Here is a 20,458-nt window from a genome sequence, read left to right as displayed (position 1 = left end):
GGCCAAAAAGAGAACTTAACAAAAACTATTTTATTCCCCCTGCAAAAGCTATAATATAAAGGCCAAATAGACTGTTACTACTTTTGAATGTAGCTTTGCACACCCGCTCTTATTTTTTCATGGAATTGCTTGTGTTTTCATGTAATTCTATGTCTTCCATGGGTGTATGTTTTATGTTGCTGCGAGCCCCTAACTCAAGACAACTTTCTGTCAAAGTTTTTTTGAATCTTGAATTCGCACACCTGCCTGCACCCACCATAAAAACATTTTCCCAACTACCTCCACACACACACACACACACACACACACACACACACACACACACACACACACACAAAATCTCATTAAACACTTTCCAGACAACATCAGAAGTTACTTTTTATCCCTTTCCACATCTCCTGCATGATTATGGAAGAGTTCCATCGAGTAGTTCATTTAAATTGCAAAATCTTTAACCTACTTATGTAGAGTGTAACCTCTTTTCTACAGTTTCGTGAAATAACTTTCCCCACAGCTTTATAAAAAAAAAAAATAATAATATATATATATATATATGGCACAATTCATTAAATAGCTTTCCAAACTAGTTCATTATGGAGAAAATCATAAACGCAAACAGGTTTTGGCTTATGTTTGAAGCATAAAATGCAATGATAAAATGGAGAAATGGCTTACATAAGATATGCTTTTCTAAGTGAACTGTTGGCAGACGTGGCAGGATGGATGGAGTAATGGATATAACTTTATAGAAGGATGTTTGTACTTTGTGAAAAGCTTAGCACAGTTTAAGACTTTTGTAGAATATTTGAATAGGGTTGTACAGCTCCCTTACAGACAATTTCTTCTCACATAAGTTTGAATTCACTTGAGTATTCTCCAATTGTGTTCTCCACAATTCTTTATTTCACTGTTAATAGTACAGCAACTTTGTTTTTTGATTCAGAGCTTAACAATCTTTTTAATCATAAAATAACTTAGAAATGACATTGACAAAATATTCGCACCTTCGATGTAATATTTGGTTGCACAGCCTTTGAAGAAAATAACTGCAATCATATGCTTACCATAGCCATTAATGAGGTTCCTATACCTCTCTAATGGCAGTTTCTGCCCAATCTTCTTTTGCAAACTGCCCCAGTTCGCTCTGATTTTAAGGGTGCCTTCTCTCAACTTCAGTGTTCAGAGCTCTTCACAGGTGTTCAATGGGATTTAGTTCTGGACCCATCGCTCTCCACTTCAGAACAGTCAAGCTTTCTGATACATTTCGCTCCAAAGGCAGCAAAGCAAAATATCACTGTTTTAACTGTTGTGTCCGAAAGTCAGCTTGACTCTGTTTCGCAGTTATCCAAGGTGTTTTTCTCCAACATCCAAACAATGCTGCAATCTTTGATCAACTTCTCTCATGCGACCATGTCCAGGGAGCTTGCCAACAGTGCCATTGGCCTCAAACTTCTTGAAAACATATAAACTAACTATTGGCAGCTTTCTCTGGAAAAATGTTGTTTTCAAGATTTTTGCGCTTTAATATTAAAATCCTTTCACCTCCACCGGGCGCCTCTTTGCTTCCCCCCCCCCCCTTTTTGAGAAAATAAATAAATAAACAATCACTTTTGTCAAAATTGTTGTGACTCCAGTCACGCCATCTCATCAGTGACAGAGCATCATTGACATGCTGCTAGCCATGAGCCAGGGAAAGGCTTTGGCGTGATGCCTCTTCCCCCCTCCCTCCTGTCCTTACACTTAGTGGGAGGGAATGCACAAGGGTGTCACATTAACACGGTGAGATTCCCATCTGGCTGGCTGGCAGCTTCTAAGACGATAGCTGCATGGCTGACGACCTTGTTATTCTTCATGATTTACGTATGTCTCATACACCCTATCTTTTTGTTATTCTGGCTCACCGTTTTCTTCCTCTCTCTCTCTCTCTCTCTGTCCTCAGGCACAAGTAACGGCTCTGTGCTGGTCTACAACCTGACCAGTGGGCTCCTCCACAAAGAGCTGAGCGTCCACTCCTGTGAAGTCAGGTACGAGGCAGTCCTCCTGCTGGCGTACACACACACACACACACACACACACACACACACACACACACACACACACACACACACACACACAGACACACACACACACACAGACAGACAGACAGACACGCCTAATGTCTATCAATCAGTTAATGATAATACTCATATTGTGGTGCTGCTGGTTGAATTCTACAGCTATAATGGGGTTGATGGTTCATCAACGTCCATCACCAGCCGAGGTTGCTATGAGAACAGAGAAGAGCAGTGCTTTTTTCTTTATTATTTTTTTATTTTTTTATCACCTATTCACCAGTGTGTCTTTCTGAGAGGACCTTGTGGCGGAGGGGGCTGAGTATTGTCGTATTCCTAACAAGGCAATGAGCTATACAGTTAATTTCAATGGATATTGTTTAAGTTTAAGTATTTTAAACGTCTGTCGATGGGGGAAAAAAAATAAAAAATCTTCAAAAAAACTTTGACTTTTACCATTTATGCTCTTTGTTACTGTAGTCCTATGCTATCATATATTTATCAATCTAATTTATCTATTCTACATAATATGTCAAGTTCTATTTTTTAACAATGATACAATTATTTCTTCTTTTGAGCTAAAGCTGTCGTGCTTGGAGTGACCCTCTCCCCCTTAGTGAATCGATTCCTGTCTAATTGTATCCCAAACGACCCTCATTCTACCTCTGTTCTTGTGTATGTTAATTATAGTCCCGGTGGAAGACCACCCAGAGGGCGGTTTAAGTTAGACGGGCTATCCACAGAGCACCTCAACAAGCCAAGGGTCATGTATCCCTTGGCTGCATTAATTAACGAGCAGTGAAACAATTTCACCAGGATTAATTAAGCACAAGATTGAATGAATTAGGGTGTAAAGAGATTGATTGGGAGTGCACGCACACCAAGCGTCCAAGCGCAGCTTTGCCTCCCCCTAATGAGCGAAGTTGCTCTCAGCAAAACACAAACTCCAGGAAACTTTAATGAGATGCAGAATGTCTGTGCAAGTTGACTCAATCTGTTGCAGTTTTGCGACGCACGCCTCTAAGTGAGAGAGCAAGTGACTCTCACGCTGGAGCAGTTGTCTGTGTAGATCCCTGGTATCAGCCTGGCATTGTGAAGTCTCTTTGCAGCCTCAATGTCCTTGTCAGCTGTCATTCACGTGCGGTGCCTCACATTGACACTCACACAATATGACACCGAACAAAAAGCACTGAAGCAACACCTCTCTGCGCCTTGTTTTTGTATCAAGTGTGTGTGTCTTTGAACTCTCCAATTTTTGGATTCGGGCAAATTATGTTTTTGAGTAATTTTTTTACATACAAATGATTCTAAGTACAGCATAACGATTCACGTTTTCATTTCAACTCGTTTTTTGAATCCACAAATGTTTATTTCATGGTTCATAAAGCCAGGCTCAGACTATATGACTTTGGCCCTGATTTGGCTGTTGTAGATGACTTTTTGAGATTAACATCAAATCCTATTGTCGGAGCCTGTCACAGACGCTTGTTAAGTATGAGCAGGTCAGCAATGCAACATGTGCCATTTTTTGAGCTATCCTAGACGTCCCGATATTTTCAGGCTTGTTTGATTACAGACCTTAAGATAGTAGTTTGAGATATGTGACATCAACTTCAGAGATGAGCAATAGCCAATGAGAGAGTGAGTGGAACTATTTTGGACTTCTAATACTTTTTGGCAAATTCATGTGGAAAAAATAAGCCACGGTTCTTGTTTGTTTGCATGAGACAGCAGGATATCGGAGTCGCACGGAGTGTACGACTGTGTAATGTGTCCTATGTAACAAGACAAAAACAGATAACAAAGTGGGTCAATTAGTGGCACACCAGTGTAGTCTGATCCCCACCACAAGAACACTTCCATAATGGCTAGACTCGAATAGCCGATGGGTGCCCAGCGCAGAAACAGTGAAGGCATTAAGAAAATTAAGTATGGAGAATGAAATTATATCTTGACTCATAACCTGAATGCATTTTTCAAAACATTATGGCTAAATAGTCTGCAGCTTGATAAATTAATGGAAATTACAGTTATTGTACAAATCGACTGCTCTGTTTTACCTTATTCTACTTTATTTTAATACATTTCTACTGATAAATCAATTGCAACACTCTTGAGTCTAACATCTCATACCGAAAAAGTGGAGTTAGTGGAGTCTCTCATCAATCGTTATTTACATAAATTTTGCTTAATGCAGCTTTTAAAAAAACACAATGCAGTGCCAGCACCGTGAAAATGAAAAGGCTTTTATTTCTGCATCTGAGAAGTTTCAGAAAATGTAACTACAATTTGGAGACCAATAGAAGTTATTTTAATTTTCTAGCACTTTTCTATTGATTCAATAAAGCCAAGGGACTTGGGAAACCTTACACAGCCACAAAATGGTAATGCTTACATCAACAAAGTCCTGACACGATTGCAAATCGCGTTTACAGCTTGTTTAGGCATTCTTGGCAAGAAAGACAACCGTACCGTACCGTATTTCTGTTTTTTTTACACAGTATGAAAGTGTAGAATCAGAGCTTTAAAACAAGGTATCACTTGTGGGAATCAAGAAAATATTTTCGAAGCTATGACTTATTCAAAGATTAAGGTTTTGAAAGCAAGTTTTTAAAAAAAATATTTCATTCATTATATATTTTTTAAATATTGGAAAATGCATAATTCAGGTTAATCCTTTAATTTTAAGTTTAAGTGTTTAAAAATTGGACTCACTAGAGTAGCATGGGCCCTTTATTCTTCTGTAACTCCTAAACCTTCCCTTTTCCTGCCTTTATTGTTTTATAACAATGATAGTTTTAAGAAATAAGCACTTTTCAGATTGCACGCGTGAAAACCTATCACCAGGGGACAACAATTCCCAGAATGCAAATGGCGGATCCTCCCAGCTATTTGCGTTCGGGAGTTGTTGTTTTCTGGGAGCACTCCGCTGTTCGCTGCCTCCGGCTGCCAGATCAGTAATAATTGAGCGTCTGCCACCCTCTTCTGATAATTCACAACAAGACGGAGGCTACATTTTCACATTTTCTTGTTTCTGGTGTTTATTTGTTGCTTTTGCGTTAAAACATTGCTTAGAGAAGTGACGTAAGCTCTAGTTCTTCTTGTCCTCTGAGGTGCCGTAGGCGGCGTCAGCGCAACAGTTTCAGACCCGGTGTTTTGCGGGTTAATTTATAACCTTATTTCACAAAATGGTTTCACTTTCTGACTGCACATCACTTGGAATATGGAAGGATGATCTTGATCTTCATGTTTGCACCAAAGGGAACCGTAAGAGCGCCATTTGCGCTGTTTTGCAAGTTCACCGAGTTGGTGAGTGACTTTTTTCCCTGTGAAATGCTGGTGGATCTAAGTAGCCTCAACTTTTAAATGTTTGTATAATATTTAGATATCAGACTCCGTTTTGAAAATATGTTGGCAGTAAAAAAAAAAACAACTTAAGAAATATAAATCTGCTATAATCTCATTTTGGACAAAAATAGGAATTTCCCATGTTTTTCACGTCTAGCCAAAAGTAGGCTCCCGAGAAATGCGATGGGTTAGCATGTGGTGGGTCACATAATGTTCTGGGTGAGTCTCTGTTGTCTGTTCTTAGACAGTTGACAGTTCTCTCATAGCTGAGAATACACATGACAAGGGCATATTTTCTTCCAGTGTCATGTGGACCTCTTATTACTCTTTATAGTTTTGTTGGGTGCCACCAATTTTGTAAAAACAAAATGGAAAATTTAGTCGGTAAATGGCCTGTCGGGCAGCGATAGAGGTCCGTTTTCCTCAGGGTCGGGGGTCCTCCGGTCAGAAATTCTCACAAGGAATATCAGATAAATACCAAACTACTTCTTGATCGAACAATAAATGTTTATTTGGAATGAAAGAATTTGATAATATGGTAAAATGTTGAGGTACAAAAACGGGAATTAAATTAGTTTAAACACAAACACAGATAAGGGCAGTAAAGCGGTTGTTATGATGAGGGTGAGGTATTAACTCTAGATCTAATTGGAGGAATTGCATAAAAGCGCGAAGCTAACTCGCTCTCTGAATAATAAAAAGAAAGAATTTGCCGTGCCCAAACCAACATCACATCATCATGAGCTTACTGGAGCCCCGCTTGTTTACTGGTTCGTGTCTTCCCGGTCACCGTTGGTTCAGCTCCTGAAGGCTGTAGTCCCTTCTCTGGCACCGAATAATATCACGGGTCCCGTGGTCCCCCCATGGGCAGCACGTAGTGGGGGTTGAGGACCCCCCCGAGCTGACAAGGCGGGTCTTCCTCAAACACCAACTTGAACTCAAACTCGCCCTCCTCCCAACCCGAGCCCGACGTGGCCCCCATCCCCTAAAAAGGAGAGAGAGAAGAAAGAATCCACAACATTTGGAGCATCACTCGGTTTGCTCCAAACATCTCCACATATAATCGCAGAGCGCAGCTTGGGAATGCGAACAATGATGATTATATGATCTATTTAAATGTATATAATATTTCATGTATATATATTTATGTGTTTATTTTTATTTATCTCTTTTTTGTTTACATATTTACAATTTTATTTTATTTATTCTGTGTTTAATGTAAAGCCATGAGAACACACTTAAAACTGTAAATTGAACGTTATTATTATTGTCAAATGTACATTGTGATTGATCCATATAAAAAACATATCTTGATGACATTTTTGGCCATATCCTCCAGCCCTATATAACGGCTTGTAAAAATAAACTCTATTACCCGTTAAATATGCAAATCGAAAGTGTGTAGTAATAGTGCTCTGATTGAAGTGCCTCAATATGCTGTATTCAGCTAAGGAACGTGTGTATGTGCTGCATCGATGCAGGCGGAGCTGGCGTATGGAAATGAGCCCAGTGGCCTCTGCCCTGGCACAGCCTTGACGAGGGAGGCCCGAATACGTAGCATCTCATTTACATTTAGCAAGAAAATTGACTAATTAATCATGTGTCTGGTGAGCGTCTCACCACGGCACAGCGTGTGCTCCCTGATCTGAGCCTGCTCCCCCAAACGGGCCGCTTCATTTGGCATGCACCTACTTTTTTAATGGAGACCGTGCAAGTTATAAGGCTCATAGTTTAACTTTTATCTCCACATTTGCTTTAGGGGAATATTGGAATTTGAAGATAGAAGGCAGAAATTTGTGTGTGTGTTCGTTCCACAGGGGGATCGAATGGGTGAGTCTTACCAGCTTCCTGTCATTTGCCACCTCTGCACCCAACAACATGGGGATGGTGCGTAATGAACTGCAGCATGTGGACCTGCCCACTGGTGAGTGGGCACTGCACACATGCATACACACACACACACACACACACACACACACAAAGGTACACACACACACACACACGTACAGAAGGTGATTATAGTTGCTCACTGGCGCTGCTGAGTGAAGAAATGGAGATAAGCAAAGATCAGTGTCTCCTGTTCTTCCCCTCCTTAGCAGCCTCCCTAAGGGTAATAACTGCCAGTCATTCATTTCTTATAGACAGTCGTAAACCGTATTGCAACAAGTTTTAGTCCGTCACGATGGCCAGGCGCCCCTGTTGCTAAGCAACTGAAAAGCTAGCATTATTGAAATCTAGCTTGAAACAAATAAATGTATGCTATGTACAGTGGTGTGGAAAAAGTGTTTGCCCCCTTAATGATTTATTATTTCTTTGCACGTTTGTTACACTTAAATGTTTCAGATCATCAAACAAATTTAAATATTAGACAAAGATAACACAAGTAAACACAAAAGGCAGTTTTTAAATTAAGGTGTTTATTATTGAGAGGGAAAAAATCCAAACCTACATGGCCCTGTGTGAAAAAGTGATTGGTCTGGGGCTGTTTTGCTGCTTCAGGACCTGGAAGACTTGCTGTGGTAAATGGAACCATGAATTCCGCTGTTTACCAAAAAATCCTGAAGGAGAATGTCCAGCCATCTGTTCGTGAACTCAAGCTGCAGCGCACTTGGGTTCTGCAGCAGGATAATGATCCAAAACACACCAGCAAGTCCACCTCTGAATGGCTTAAGAAAAACAAAAGAAGACTTTGGAGTGGCCTAGTCAAAGTCCTGACCTGAATCCAATTGAGATGCTGTGGCATGACCTAAAAACGCGGTTCATGCTCGAAAACCATCCAATGTGGCTGAATTACAACAATTCTGCAGAGATGAGTTGGCCAAAATTCCTCCACAGCGCTGTAAAAGACTCATTGCCAGTTATTGCGATGGATTGCAGTTGTTGCTGCTAAGGGTGGCCCAACCACTTATTAGGTTTAGGGGGCAATCACTTTTTCACACAGGGCCATGTAGGTTTGGATTTTTTCCCCTCAATAATAAACACCATTTAAAAACTGCATTTTGTGTTTACTTGTGTTATCTTTGTGTAATATTTAAATTTGTTTGATGATCTGAAACATTTCAGTGTGACAAACGTGCAAAAAAATAAGAAATCAGGAAGGGGCCAAACACTTTTTCACACCACTATACAGTATATACACTCAATGGCCACTTTATTAGTTACACCTGTAAACCTGCTACTCAATGCATAAAATCATGCAGCTTCAACTTGAGCTAACCGTTTCAAATCACTAGTGATAACATGGACAACAGTTCTGCATGCCAAATGACTATTTTAGTACGACAGGACGGCTTTATTTGCCTCCAACTATGGTAGGAGTTATGTAATGAGATTGCAACATGTGTTGGTGTAACGTGTTGCTGACGTCAACCTCTCACGCGTTTGATGCCGTCTATTTATTCCCACACAGTAATGTGTTGGGCTGCATGGTCGTAATTGCATTGCCTCCCGCGGCCACACCTCACCACATACGGATGTCCCCAGAGCCTTGTGCATCTAGAAGATAGACTGGAATTTAGTTTGTTGGTGCATAAAAAATATCAACACATACACAACACATTAATAGGTGTAAATAATGTGGTCAGAAGCCAATTACAGATTTCCCTTGTTGCCTTTTTTATTTGTGCCCTCTATACGCGATATAGAGATCACAATAACACGATATAAAGGAAGTTGTCTGTTTAAAACTGTACCAAGTTTCAAGCTTTCATACTTTGAAAATGGCAGCTGCTACTATCTACTTTTACTCTCCTATTTCCTCCAAAATATTTAAAATTATCCATCCGAAATCTAGATCTGTGTTTGATCCTCTAATGGACTTCTACTTGTCCATGGAGTGTTTGCACCTCCACCTCCTAAGTCGACGCCGTAGAAACTGTCTCGAAAAAATAGCTTCCCTCAGCAGTTATCTCCAGAAAGTAAGTTCCTCCCACACCACCCCCTCTCCCCCCATGTGAACCACCAGTGATCTTGTCCTCTGGCAGTTAACTGGGGGATGGATGTCGATGGCTATATATCTATCGTTATCTATTCTCTGTGGCACAGAGGAGGGGGCAGGTAGGCCCACTGGGGTACGGAGTGTCGCTTCATAGAGGGAGCGAAGACAAGGCGGGGAAAATAGGCGGGAAAACATATCGGGCAGAATTTAGAACTGTCTTGTGCCAGTTTTGGGCATTGAGAAGGGGATACCGCTTTGACTGGGAGGGGGAGCCTATGAGCTCTAATTTTGAATTTGAATGGGGAATTTGAAGTGAACTTTTCAATGCGTCACAGTTGAGACGTCTGGTACGTTCTATCTCTGCTCAGGGAGGCTTTGTAGTCTGCTGTCTTTTAATTGACTTACTGATGGAGGTGGTATTCTACACAACCTCGCTGATTAGTAGTACTTTTTATATCTGCCAACGAAAGATTTTGACTCTTTCATGGTTGACAGCAACCGAGCTATTATTTTTATTTCCTCAGTTCAGCCAGGGGCGCCCCTAACAAATTGCTTTTAAGCATCCAGAGTTGTCAAAGGTAACTGTCTATGTTACCCCCCCTCCCCCCATGCACAAATCAGTTCAAGGAAATGAGCAAGGGCCTCAAAGAAACTCACGCTGCGGAATTAGCTCGGGGATGAAACGGTCACGCCGTGTTTTTGGAGTTCCTATTTCTTGCTGCCGGTGCTTTTTTGTTTGTGCAAGTGTGTGTGGTGTGTCTGTGCCTGCTACAGTAACATTCGTCGCCGTGCAGGCCTTTATGTGTTGGGCTGCATGGTCGTTATTGCATTGCCTCCCGCGGCCACGCCTCACCGCATACGGACGTTCCCAGAGCCCTGTGCATCTCTGACACGAGCCCGAGGCGATTAGGGAGTCGAGGCATCTGAAGAGGGGGGCATAATTGGTGCTCGGCAATCAGGCTCCGTTAATGTCCAAGAGAATAGCTGATACACAAAAAAAGAAACAGACGTCGGAACACACGCTCGTACACAATATGCCCCTCGCTGAAGTTTGTGATAGGTCACGCTCTCCCGACCCTTCTGGAATACGTCACAGCGGTCTCTTCACAAGCGGCGGTTGTCACAGAATGCAACTCGTCTTGTGTGCATTTTTTACAAACGGGCGTCTTCACCAGGTGTCCCCTGCACGGCCCCCCTTATCGGTGCTCTTGGGTGCTGTGAAGGACATGTGAAGGTTGTTTTGCTTCTGGATCATGCTTAATTCTGGCCGCAGCTCATGGGCAACGGCAGAAAAGTGAGCGTGGCGCAGTGAGAAGGTTATGGTCACTTCTCTTAACCCCAGGCGCAAGGTTATTACTGACATCTGTCACTTCCTCCCTCTCTTCACTTTATTTCCTCTCCCTCTCTCCACCTCTCGCTTTCTCCATCTCCCCCTCGTTCTATCTGTCTCTCAACCTCTCCAGGCAGGTGCTTTGCATTCCGAGGCGAACGAGGCAATGACGAGCCCGCCATCGAGATGATTAAAGTTTCCCATCTCAAGTGAGTAGCTTGCCCCATACCCCCCACCTAACACAACCATCACACTGTCTTCTACTCCTCCACACCTTTTTCAGTCTCTCACACACACACACATACCTACACACACACACACACACACACACACACACGCTCACAATCATGCACAGCCTCCACTTTGTTTGCCTTAGGTCTTTTAGACTTCAAGCTTCTCCAGCCATCGGCTTCCTCTTAGTATTCTCTGCCCTCTGGGTTTGGTTTCTGAGGCTCAACACTGTCACTCAACCAGCAAAGTGTGTTTGTGTGAGAGAAGGGTGGAGGTAGTTGGATAGGGGGCAGTTTTTTTGCGCCCTCAACCACGCACTCCCATATAGGTCGATTTGTCGTGTAGGGTAAGAGAGTGAGAGGTTGAAATCACCCCTTATTTAGGTGATCATAATGTTTCAATATATTTTTTTTACACCAGGAATCATTTTGCCAAGTCTTGTATTTAAAAGCTCCATTCCTGAACATTGTTCCCTGTCTTGAGAAGCCCAAATCATTATTTTGTTTTTAGTTTTACTTGTTTTTGTTACACACCTGGTTCCAGCTGTGTTTTTTCTTAAGCCACTGTATGGCAATCAGGATAAAATTGTGTCTCATCTTATCTTTTCTAACTTTGTCTTAATTTGTTCTCATCCTTGGCCTATTTTTCTATTGCTGTTATTTACACTTTTGACAATGTTGAGGGAAGCGAGCAGACCCAGCATTTCCTAGCCTAAAACCACTGTCACTTGCTCTATTTGTACTTTGCCTTTGACAGATACATATTTAAAGAGTTTATAGACTGCTCAAGGTGCCCGACAAGGCTGTAGTCCTGCCCCGCAGGCAGCTCAGCCCATCTAATCAAACAGTTTGGAGCTCATGGTATATTTATATATTTTTTATTTTTAATACATTTGCAAAAAAGTCTAAAAACCTGTTTTTGCTTTGTCATTGTGGGGTATTTGGTGTAGATTGATGAGTAAATGGAACTAATGAATTTCAAGTGAAAAGTGAGAACATTCCGAAATGCGCTGTTGTTACGGAAACATTGACGAAGACTTTCTATCACAAAAAGATGTCGATTGCGTCTGTGCATAGCCGGATATTCAACAGAGAGCGTGGTTATATTATTGTTATTTTCTTTTTATTTTTTATAAATTGTCATTTGCTTTGTTTTATACGTGTTCCAATTAACTTATTAAAGCGAGCCAATACCACGGATGGCCAAAAGCCACACAAGTGGCTTGAAGACCAAAAATAGTGGGCGGAAGTTCCTTTTCCATACAATCGGAACAAGCGTGCACACAAATTTACGGTAATTTACAGAGATTCCAATGTCACCCGGGGTAATCTTTTAGAGGCTGTTAAAAAGCTCTGAGGCGGTACCAGAGAACAGGCACAGGGGAGAACGCGTCATCCAGTTGTCAGAGGGTCTAGGGCTGTCCCAAATTCCATGTGGCTCTCAGTGATTCAGCAGCCGGCGTTCCATCTCATTATCATGCTCCAATCTGTAGACAACAAGTGTGTGTGTGTGTGTGTGTGTGTGTGTGTGTGTGTGTGTGTGTGTGTGTGTGTGTGTGTGCGTGCGCGTGCGCGTGTGTCCTCAGACAGTACCTGGTGGTGGTTTTCAGGGACAAACCCCTGGAGCTTTGGGACATCAGGACGGGAACCTTGCTCCGAGAGATGGCCAAGAACTTCCCCACCGTCACCGCACTGGTACAAATAGCAGGCTAAAATTGTGAATTTGTTTTCGGAGGGGATGTCAAAAGTTCACAGGATCAATCAGCAAACAATTCTTTCATGACACATGGGATGCATTTCAGATGTCTGTAATGGGGAAATTGCATCGTATGCCAATCATTCTGTCCTACAGGTATTATTACCCCTAAGCTTCACAGTCCTTTACTGAGAAAGTTGAAACTGCTCAGAAGAAGATAAAAAAATGTATTTGGCTCATCGCTAAAGGTTAGAACTCTGATTCAGTATCGGTGCCTCCCTATAGCACATTACCGCCACGCAACACATATAAAGCAAACACCGCAGTGACACGCAAGTTGTTGACTTTAATGGATTTAAAGTCAACAACTTGCGTGTCACTGCGGCTGTGCCCTTCAACAACCACGTCAGCCTCACCCCACTCGATTGCATCGGCCATTTGAAAGATTAGTTTTGGAAAGACTCTCCCACCCTGCCCCACCCCCCTCCTCAAGCGGACCAAGAAAGGGGCGGGGGGGGATTCATTAGGCCGCAGAAGAACATATAAAAACAAGAGTTATGCCAGCCAAACTTTTATAGGTTGGCCATAAAGTCTGCTTCACAGTCCGAGTAACAGCCCCCAGCAGCCTTAATAATACATGCCGTCTCCCCCCTTACTGCCACCTAATTTCCATTTTAATTGCAACCTTCAGCCGAATGGCCCATAGCCCCAATCTCCCAGCAGTAAGACAGAGTGCAGCAGGGAAAGAGCACTGCTGGCTCGTGCCTTTTATTTATGTGAACATCTCCCAGCGCTAATAAGGCTGGTGGGGATATTTGTTTGTTGTGTGTTTTGTTTTCATAGCTCCCCCTTCTCAACAGCATTATTTCTTAACTCTAACGGGGTCCTCAATGTATGTGAATGCGTGTCTACGTGCACACAAACAGGAGTGGTCTCCGTCCCACAACCTGAAGAGTCTGAAGAAGAAGCAGATGGCTGCCAGGGAGGCCATGGCCCGCCAGACTGTGTCTGACGCCGAGCAGAGCTGCGTGGAGTCCTCGGTCATCAGGTTCGAGCACACACAAATAGTGTATCGCCCAAATCGATATTCATGTTGGGCCAAAAGACAAACCCATTCATGTCATCATAGAGTGAAGTAAAAGCAGCTAAACGACTTAATTCTCACACTTGGGTTGGACGGTTTGATTAAGAAATGCAATTTCTGAAGAGGACTTGGAGGGAGCGAGAGACTGGATGGCCATGTTGAAAACATTCCCATTGAAATCATATCATTTTTTACGAAGACATTTTTGTTGAGTGTTGATGTGAAATACACAGAGATACACTCAAAGTTGTCTCCCTAAAGATGATATGAATCCAAATGGAGATGGACAGGATAACTGATCAGGATATACACATTTTGACATGCTATTAAAGAGGACCTATTATGCTCCTTTTCACCAAGTTAATATATATGGTCTCTGAGGTCCCCAAAACATGTTTTTAAAAATATATAATATTGAAAGTACCACTCAGATTATGCATTCGAGCCATTTTAACATACGTCCAATCCACCCTGTCTGAAAACGGGCTGTTTAAGTGGGAGGAGCCCCCCTCCTGAAGTCTCTAGTTCTGTGAGCCAATGGCGTTTGAGCATGGCTTCTGGGTTTTGTTGTATTTAGTCGGTAAACTTCCACTGGTTTCACCTTATCAGTCCACCAAAGTTTTCCAAAGAAATTTGAGGCGAGAAATAAGCAGTGCAATTGTTGAATCTCTGCTGATATTAGATCTACAAGGCCTCGTTTAAAAGTTTGTTCTGACTTCCACCGCCGCGTCTAGAGCAGTGTTGACAATTGACGACGTTGAGGGCATAACATTTTCGATTTATATTAAAAGACAAATATAACAAGGCTATAACATGACGATGTACGACTTTCCTTTTCTTGGCTAGTAGCAGAGAACAGCAGCAGACTGTAGTAAACATTAACAATAATGAAAACAATATTGTTGAGGTAGTGCAGTTGTTCAAAAGATTGTCACACGTTCAAAAGGCGCTAAAGTGCAAGAAAAAAGAAAAGCAGAGCAATCTTGTGCATTTTCAAGTAACAAATGAGAAAAAAAAAATACAATGGAAGTAATTAGTATTGTTATATATGCAGACCTGTACAGAGGTGAGTGAGAGTGACCCCGTCCCCCATTACATTTTCACCACCGTCCCCAAAAACAATTTGGACCGTTCCCAGGGAATGTAAACCGCCCCGCAATCAAAATGTTGTTCTAAATGTGATCCTTTTACTTTGTTATTGTCACCTATAGTGGTTATTTACACAAAAACACACAATTCAAATGATTAGGAGATACATTTTTGTATTTTTATTTAAATATTTGCTTCGATTAAAGAAAAGTCTTGGCATCAGTAGTTTTAATTATGTATTATAAGCTGCTTAGAACTAGTGTTGGTAAGTTCATCAGAGAATAATTCCCTCTCTAATATCCATTTTATGTTGTCGTGAAAACATCAACATATTTCTCCTTCAAACAACTGTATTTATTCAAGTTTCTCGCCAAACACTAAATTTTACAAGATTACATTTGAACACACCATGATGACGTTTTAATGTACCTTCACCCAATACTCTTTTTTTACTGAATGGAGCTTGAACACATCATGATGTAACTCTAACAGCAAAAGAAGAGACGCTCAGATGTAGTCAGCCCCTGTATCAGAAAAAAAATACTGTCGCTATCGATGCGTAGTCGATCAAATTTGTAATTTTTTAAGTGGCAGGAAAATAATAATAATGATAATAAAAACCCCGAATTCCCCTTTCGTCCCGGAAGCATCCCGGGGAGATCTGTTCGTCCCAAACACAGTTTCTATCGTCTCCGGGACGCTGTTGGTCAGGGAGCCCTGGACAACACACTCATCAGCAACAGTTGACTGGGCCATCCTCTTCAACGCTTCAGTGACTTCTCAAAATTCTTTATATAGGTCGGCGTGTCTGTCCTTCAGGTGCTTTGCTGAGTTGGTTGTGTTGGCACCTTTAGCCAGCACTGCTCTGTAGCCTGGCTTGCATTATGGGCTTGCTAGTGTCTTGGGCCTTTCCTTCTTCGTTGGCCTCAAATGCAAAGTAGTTCCAAACAGCCCTCCTGCTGTCTTCCTTGTCAACCAAAACCGGTCGCGGAGGCTCTGCGCTTGCCATCTCTAATGAGCTAACAGTGTACAACAACCCGGAGGGAACGAGACGAGTGACGAGAAGAAGACAGCGCCGTGAGTGAGAGGACGGGGCGGGGCAGTGGGCACTCGCTGCCGGAGAGAAGAGAGAGTGAGGGAGCGCAGCTGGTATCGACACTGTGGAAAATGTGTTGAAACCTTTTCAAGTATTCAGAATCTATGTATAAAAATAGATATATTTTTGACAACCCTATCTGAAACACACGGCTCACTAAATACTGTCTTAAAAAAAAACGTGTCTTATTTCACAGTTTGTGTGTTGGTCGGCCCATCAGAGACCCAAATGTATGTGCACAGGCACTGAAAAAGTGAGTTTAGCATAATAGGTCCCCTTTAAGACTTTTGGTGCGTAACTTAATAATAGTAGAAGACAATAATATAAAAAATAGACAGTGAGATTAAGATTATATTAAATTTCAATAACAATCGCGTTGAAAATGGAAAAAATAGTGCTTAAAATTTTTTTTCCTGAACCTCCTTGAACCCTTACTTAGAAATTGTCATTGTGTGTGTGTGTGTGTCTGTGTGTCTGTGTGTGTGTGTGTGTGTGTGTGTGTGTGTGTGTGTGTGTGTGCGTGTGTGCGTGCGTGTGTGTGTGTGTGTCGCGCCTAAGCCTCCTGCAGGATGCGGAGAGTAAATCCGAGACCAGCCAGGCCATCTCTGCCCGGGAGCACTTTGTATTCACCGACACGGACGGACAGGTCTACCACATCACCGTGGAGGGCAACACGGTCAAAGACGGCGCTCGGATCCCCCCCGACGTGAGTCCACATGTCCAGCTGTCGTTTTTCCTCTTTTTTTTTTTCTTGTTTACCTCTTCGTCTGCCTGTTTTTCTTATTCCCCCAAACCACACACACACACACACACAGTCAAACATAAGCTACCTCTCTCCGTGACCATCCTATTTAAAGACAGCGGCTCACCTGTGATTGCTTTAAAATAATTGGCCTTCGTGGTCACCAAACTAAAAAAAAAAAAAAAAAAAAGTCCAAAGTCGTCGTAATCATCTGCGAGGGAGCTGTGAGAGCAATCAGAATCGTTTCCCAAAAGTAATTTATTGTCCGCATAGAGGTCGCAGAAATATCCAGATGAGTGTGTCGCAAAGTGCCTGAAATTTTGTGTTGTTTCCTTGTTTTGGTGTCTTGTACGTTCCAAGTGTCATTGTGATCCGCTGGTTATGTGCCGTCCTATTCCCTGCCAGTGCAGCCCTTGAAGCCTAGTTGTAGCTCATTCCTCTCCTCAATTTTTCTACAAACTGAGATGGGGCGGGGTCTAATTTGGAATGCAATTAACCACACATTCAAGATTCAAGAGGTTATTTGTCACATACATATACATATGTTAGTCATTAGCAACACCACGGCATCCAGCGATAAAGCAAAAACAGATTCTCCCCTACACTAGGCTACTAGGTCTCGCGGAGGTAAAGGGAGCACTTTAGTTTTGAGATTTTAGTCCCACCTCCCCCCCTCTATTGACTTGCTGTAATGAATCAAATGAAGCCATTCCACCGCTTCGCCCGCACGTCACACAGTGTATTATGGACGTCTAAACAGGAAAAAACACACATGGGTTTGGATATTTTCATATGCTTTTTGGGCCACATTCATATGTGGGAATAAGTCAAATACGAATTAGACATCTGCTCATGCGACTTCCGTCTAAACGCTGGGATTGGAAAGCAACCGACCCCCTGTTCCTGACCAAAAAGATCCAACGAAACGACCCCACCCATGTTGACCCACACACCCCTCTGAACCCAGGTGCAGTAGCAGCCATCACTGCTGCACATGCCCAGGCTTCAATCGGGGCTCTCCGCTCTCTTCTTTGTCCTTAAACTTAATGTCTACGTTGAGTACCTAATGGCGCTTTGGAAAGCAAAAGCTTGAGTTATAATTTCTATCTACTTGCGTCCATGACAGATGGCGAACGGGCTGTGCTCATAGGCCTAACGGTAGAAGTCCACCCGACGCGTTGGTGCAGCGTATGGGCGCAGCGTGGTTTTCCACTGGCTCCACCGGCTGCGTGATGAAGCGTCCCCGACGGGTCGATTCAAGAGAGATTGAATAGGTTTATTGGTCACATACATTAACATAGGTTCATACATATACGCAGTGAAATGTCTTTGAAACACACCCGGAGATTATGCACAATATTTACTAAACCGAACATAATAGCTAACCTAATTCCTACCTAGCAACTAACTGAAACAAACTGATTCCTCAAACGTAATGCAGTTAGTGAATAGAATCATATAAATTATATTAAATAAGACTCAAAAAGGTCATATAATCTTGAAAATGCGCAGTTGAAAATGCAATTGACCTCTTTAAAAGCAGAGAAATGCCGCGCGGCGCCGCATGGACCCCGCGCAGCTGACGTGGCGAGCGGGGCCGCAGCTGTAGATTAACACGGGTTTAATTGGAAGCGCGCACTAACGGCGTGCCGAGGAGTTCTTACTACTATCTGGTGTAAACGCCAGAATCCCATATGGGTCACATGGAAAGTAGGTGCACAGAGGCGGGCAAAAAAAAAAAAACGGCTATGGCTAGAAAACAAAATCCTGGAAGCGTACTTCAAAGCCCCAGGCGCTTATTCTTTAGCATACAGTGTAGTCATCATTTCTATATCGGAAATCTCTTTTACAGTCTCTTTCTCTCTCTCAATTCCTTTGCTTGTACTGTGTACACACACACACTCACACACACACACACACACACACACCCCAAACGAACAGAAAGGCGGGGAGAGAGATCGAGATAAAAAATGTTTTTGTCTCACTCTCTCTCACCGTCTTTCTGTTCTTCTTTCAATATCTCACTCTACCCCCATCATTTGACAGCTTATCTGACTGATGATGTGGCCCTTTCTGCCTGCCACATTTCAACTTACTCCGTCATTTCCATCACTCGACTCTCGCATTGTTGCTCTGCCAACCCGGGAGGGAGGGAGAGAGAGAGGGAGGGAGAGGCAGACGGGGAGGGGGTGAGAGAGGCGGGGGAGAACTATGCTGAGTACACCAAAAAAACGTTGACAAAAGAAACAAGCAGTCGGTCGCTCCTCACATCCCGCACTCTTTCCGCTTCCTTTTCTGTTGTCTTTGTTTGTGCCGGGAGTCGATGTCCTTGTTGTTTGCTCCGCTGCTTTAGTGTTTGATTTCACTGTAGGCGAAGGCTAAATGACAATGTGCTGCAGTGTTTAATTATGAAACCGTAAACTGTCTATCATCACCTGAGCTTTTAGTTTAATTTCAGTTCAACAGCAAGAGTTTGGAGTCTTTTTTTTTGTGAAATGAAGTGGATATTCCTCAGAATATTCGTCCAATTCATTTGAATTACACTTTCGTCCGAGATGCATCTATGTTTAAATCCACATCCATCCATCGTCAACTGTTGAATTTTTCATTTTCAGAAACATACTTTTTTTTTTTGTCACTGAAAAGAAACCCTGTTAGAAATTTGTAATTCTGAAAACTACTACAGGATATCAAATATTCAAGTTGTATGTTATTATCTTTTATTTTTGCTCCCTGCCAACAGTGGTTGGTAAAAAATTCAGCAGTCAGCGGAGGTTTACCTGGGGATTTAAAGAGCCTGAGTCTGAGTCTGCATAAGATTTCTGCCGCTCAAAGATTTGCATACCCCTGTCGCAAAAAAAGATAAATAAAAAATCAGGATGATATTCTAACTCCATATGTCAGCGGAAACCCCCCCCCCCCCCCCCCAAAAGTACAATTCCACAATAAAAAAACAAAACAGATCTGCTTCCCCTCTATTGTCTGGCGCCTGCGTGCCCCAGCTGACAGGACGCTCTCCCTGTTTCCCCGTCAGCCCTCTGTGTCAGAGAAACTGCACCAACATTCTTAGACATCAGAATGAATCATAATTCCACCGGCGCTGAACATTTACATATGCAGACTTTTAAAAAAATAATAAAATAATAATTAAAAGTAAAGTAAATTATAAAACGGAATTAAAAGTATGATCGCCCAATACAAACAAATTCCCGGAAAACACAAAACACAAACAGTCAAATATATTAAAATACACAAATGTGATTCTATGGTTCAGTCTATGATTCTGTCAGTATTCACTACACTAGCTTTCGCAATCTCCACGCCCCCTTACTGTGAAATAACATGGGTCCTCGCTTATCGACCAATTAGCTTAACGACTGGGTCCAAGGAACGGAACTCGGTTGTTAAGTGAGGAATATATCTATATATATGTTATTATTATTTTATTTTTTTTACTGAAGAAATTCTAGTTCTCGCTGAATCTTAATATAACAATGGAGAAATGATGACAGTTAATTTAAAATACTTTGCTCTACAAAGTTCCAGGCCACTGCATGGGAAAGGCCGCGGCCTGGGGAGCTGTCCATGGTTCTGAGGTTCGATGCCATCTGTGGTTCAGTTCCAGTTTTGACCTTTTTACCGCTATTCCCTATAACCTTTTGTTGTTTTTTTTTTTCGAAATCTTTTGAGTTTAATAGGAATTATAGAACCTGTTTTTGTCAATGAACCATGAACCTTATTTGTACAACAAATCATTCAAGTTGCTTTTGGAGTTCGCTTTGCGCGATTCGCTGCCTACAGATGCCATGACAGTAATAATGATATTAATAACAATCTCAAAATATAATTAACAGA

General features: G+C 42.2%; 1 protein-coding gene across 2 annotated transcripts in view; it reads left to right on the top strand.

Moving 5' to 3' along the window:
• wdr11 (WD repeat domain 11) overlaps positions 1-20,458 on the top strand; it is an 82,040-nt gene that overhangs the window by 43,153 nt on the left and 18,429 nt on the right. For both annotated transcript variants that reach the window (XM_080017133.1, XM_080017132.1), the window contains exons 11-16: positions 1,940-2,024; positions 7,217-7,323; positions 10,800-10,875; positions 12,483-12,591; positions 13,519-13,640; positions 16,420-16,567. In XM_080017133.1, coding sequence (XP_079873259.1) covers positions 1,940-2,024; positions 7,217-7,323; positions 10,800-10,875; positions 12,483-12,591; positions 13,519-13,640; positions 16,420-16,567 — 647 coding nt within the window. The remainder of the gene's footprint in view (positions 1-1,939; positions 2,025-7,216; positions 7,324-10,799; positions 10,876-12,482; positions 12,592-13,518; positions 13,641-16,419; positions 16,568-20,458) is intronic.

Source organism: Zeus faber (assembly GCF_960531495.2).
Source record: "Zeus faber genome assembly, chromosome: 16".
Lineage (NCBI taxonomy): Eukaryota > Metazoa > Chordata > Actinopteri > Zeiformes > Zeidae > Zeus > Zeus faber.
Note: the sequence above shows the minus strand (reverse complement) of the source record. Positions and strands in the feature narration are given on the sequence as shown.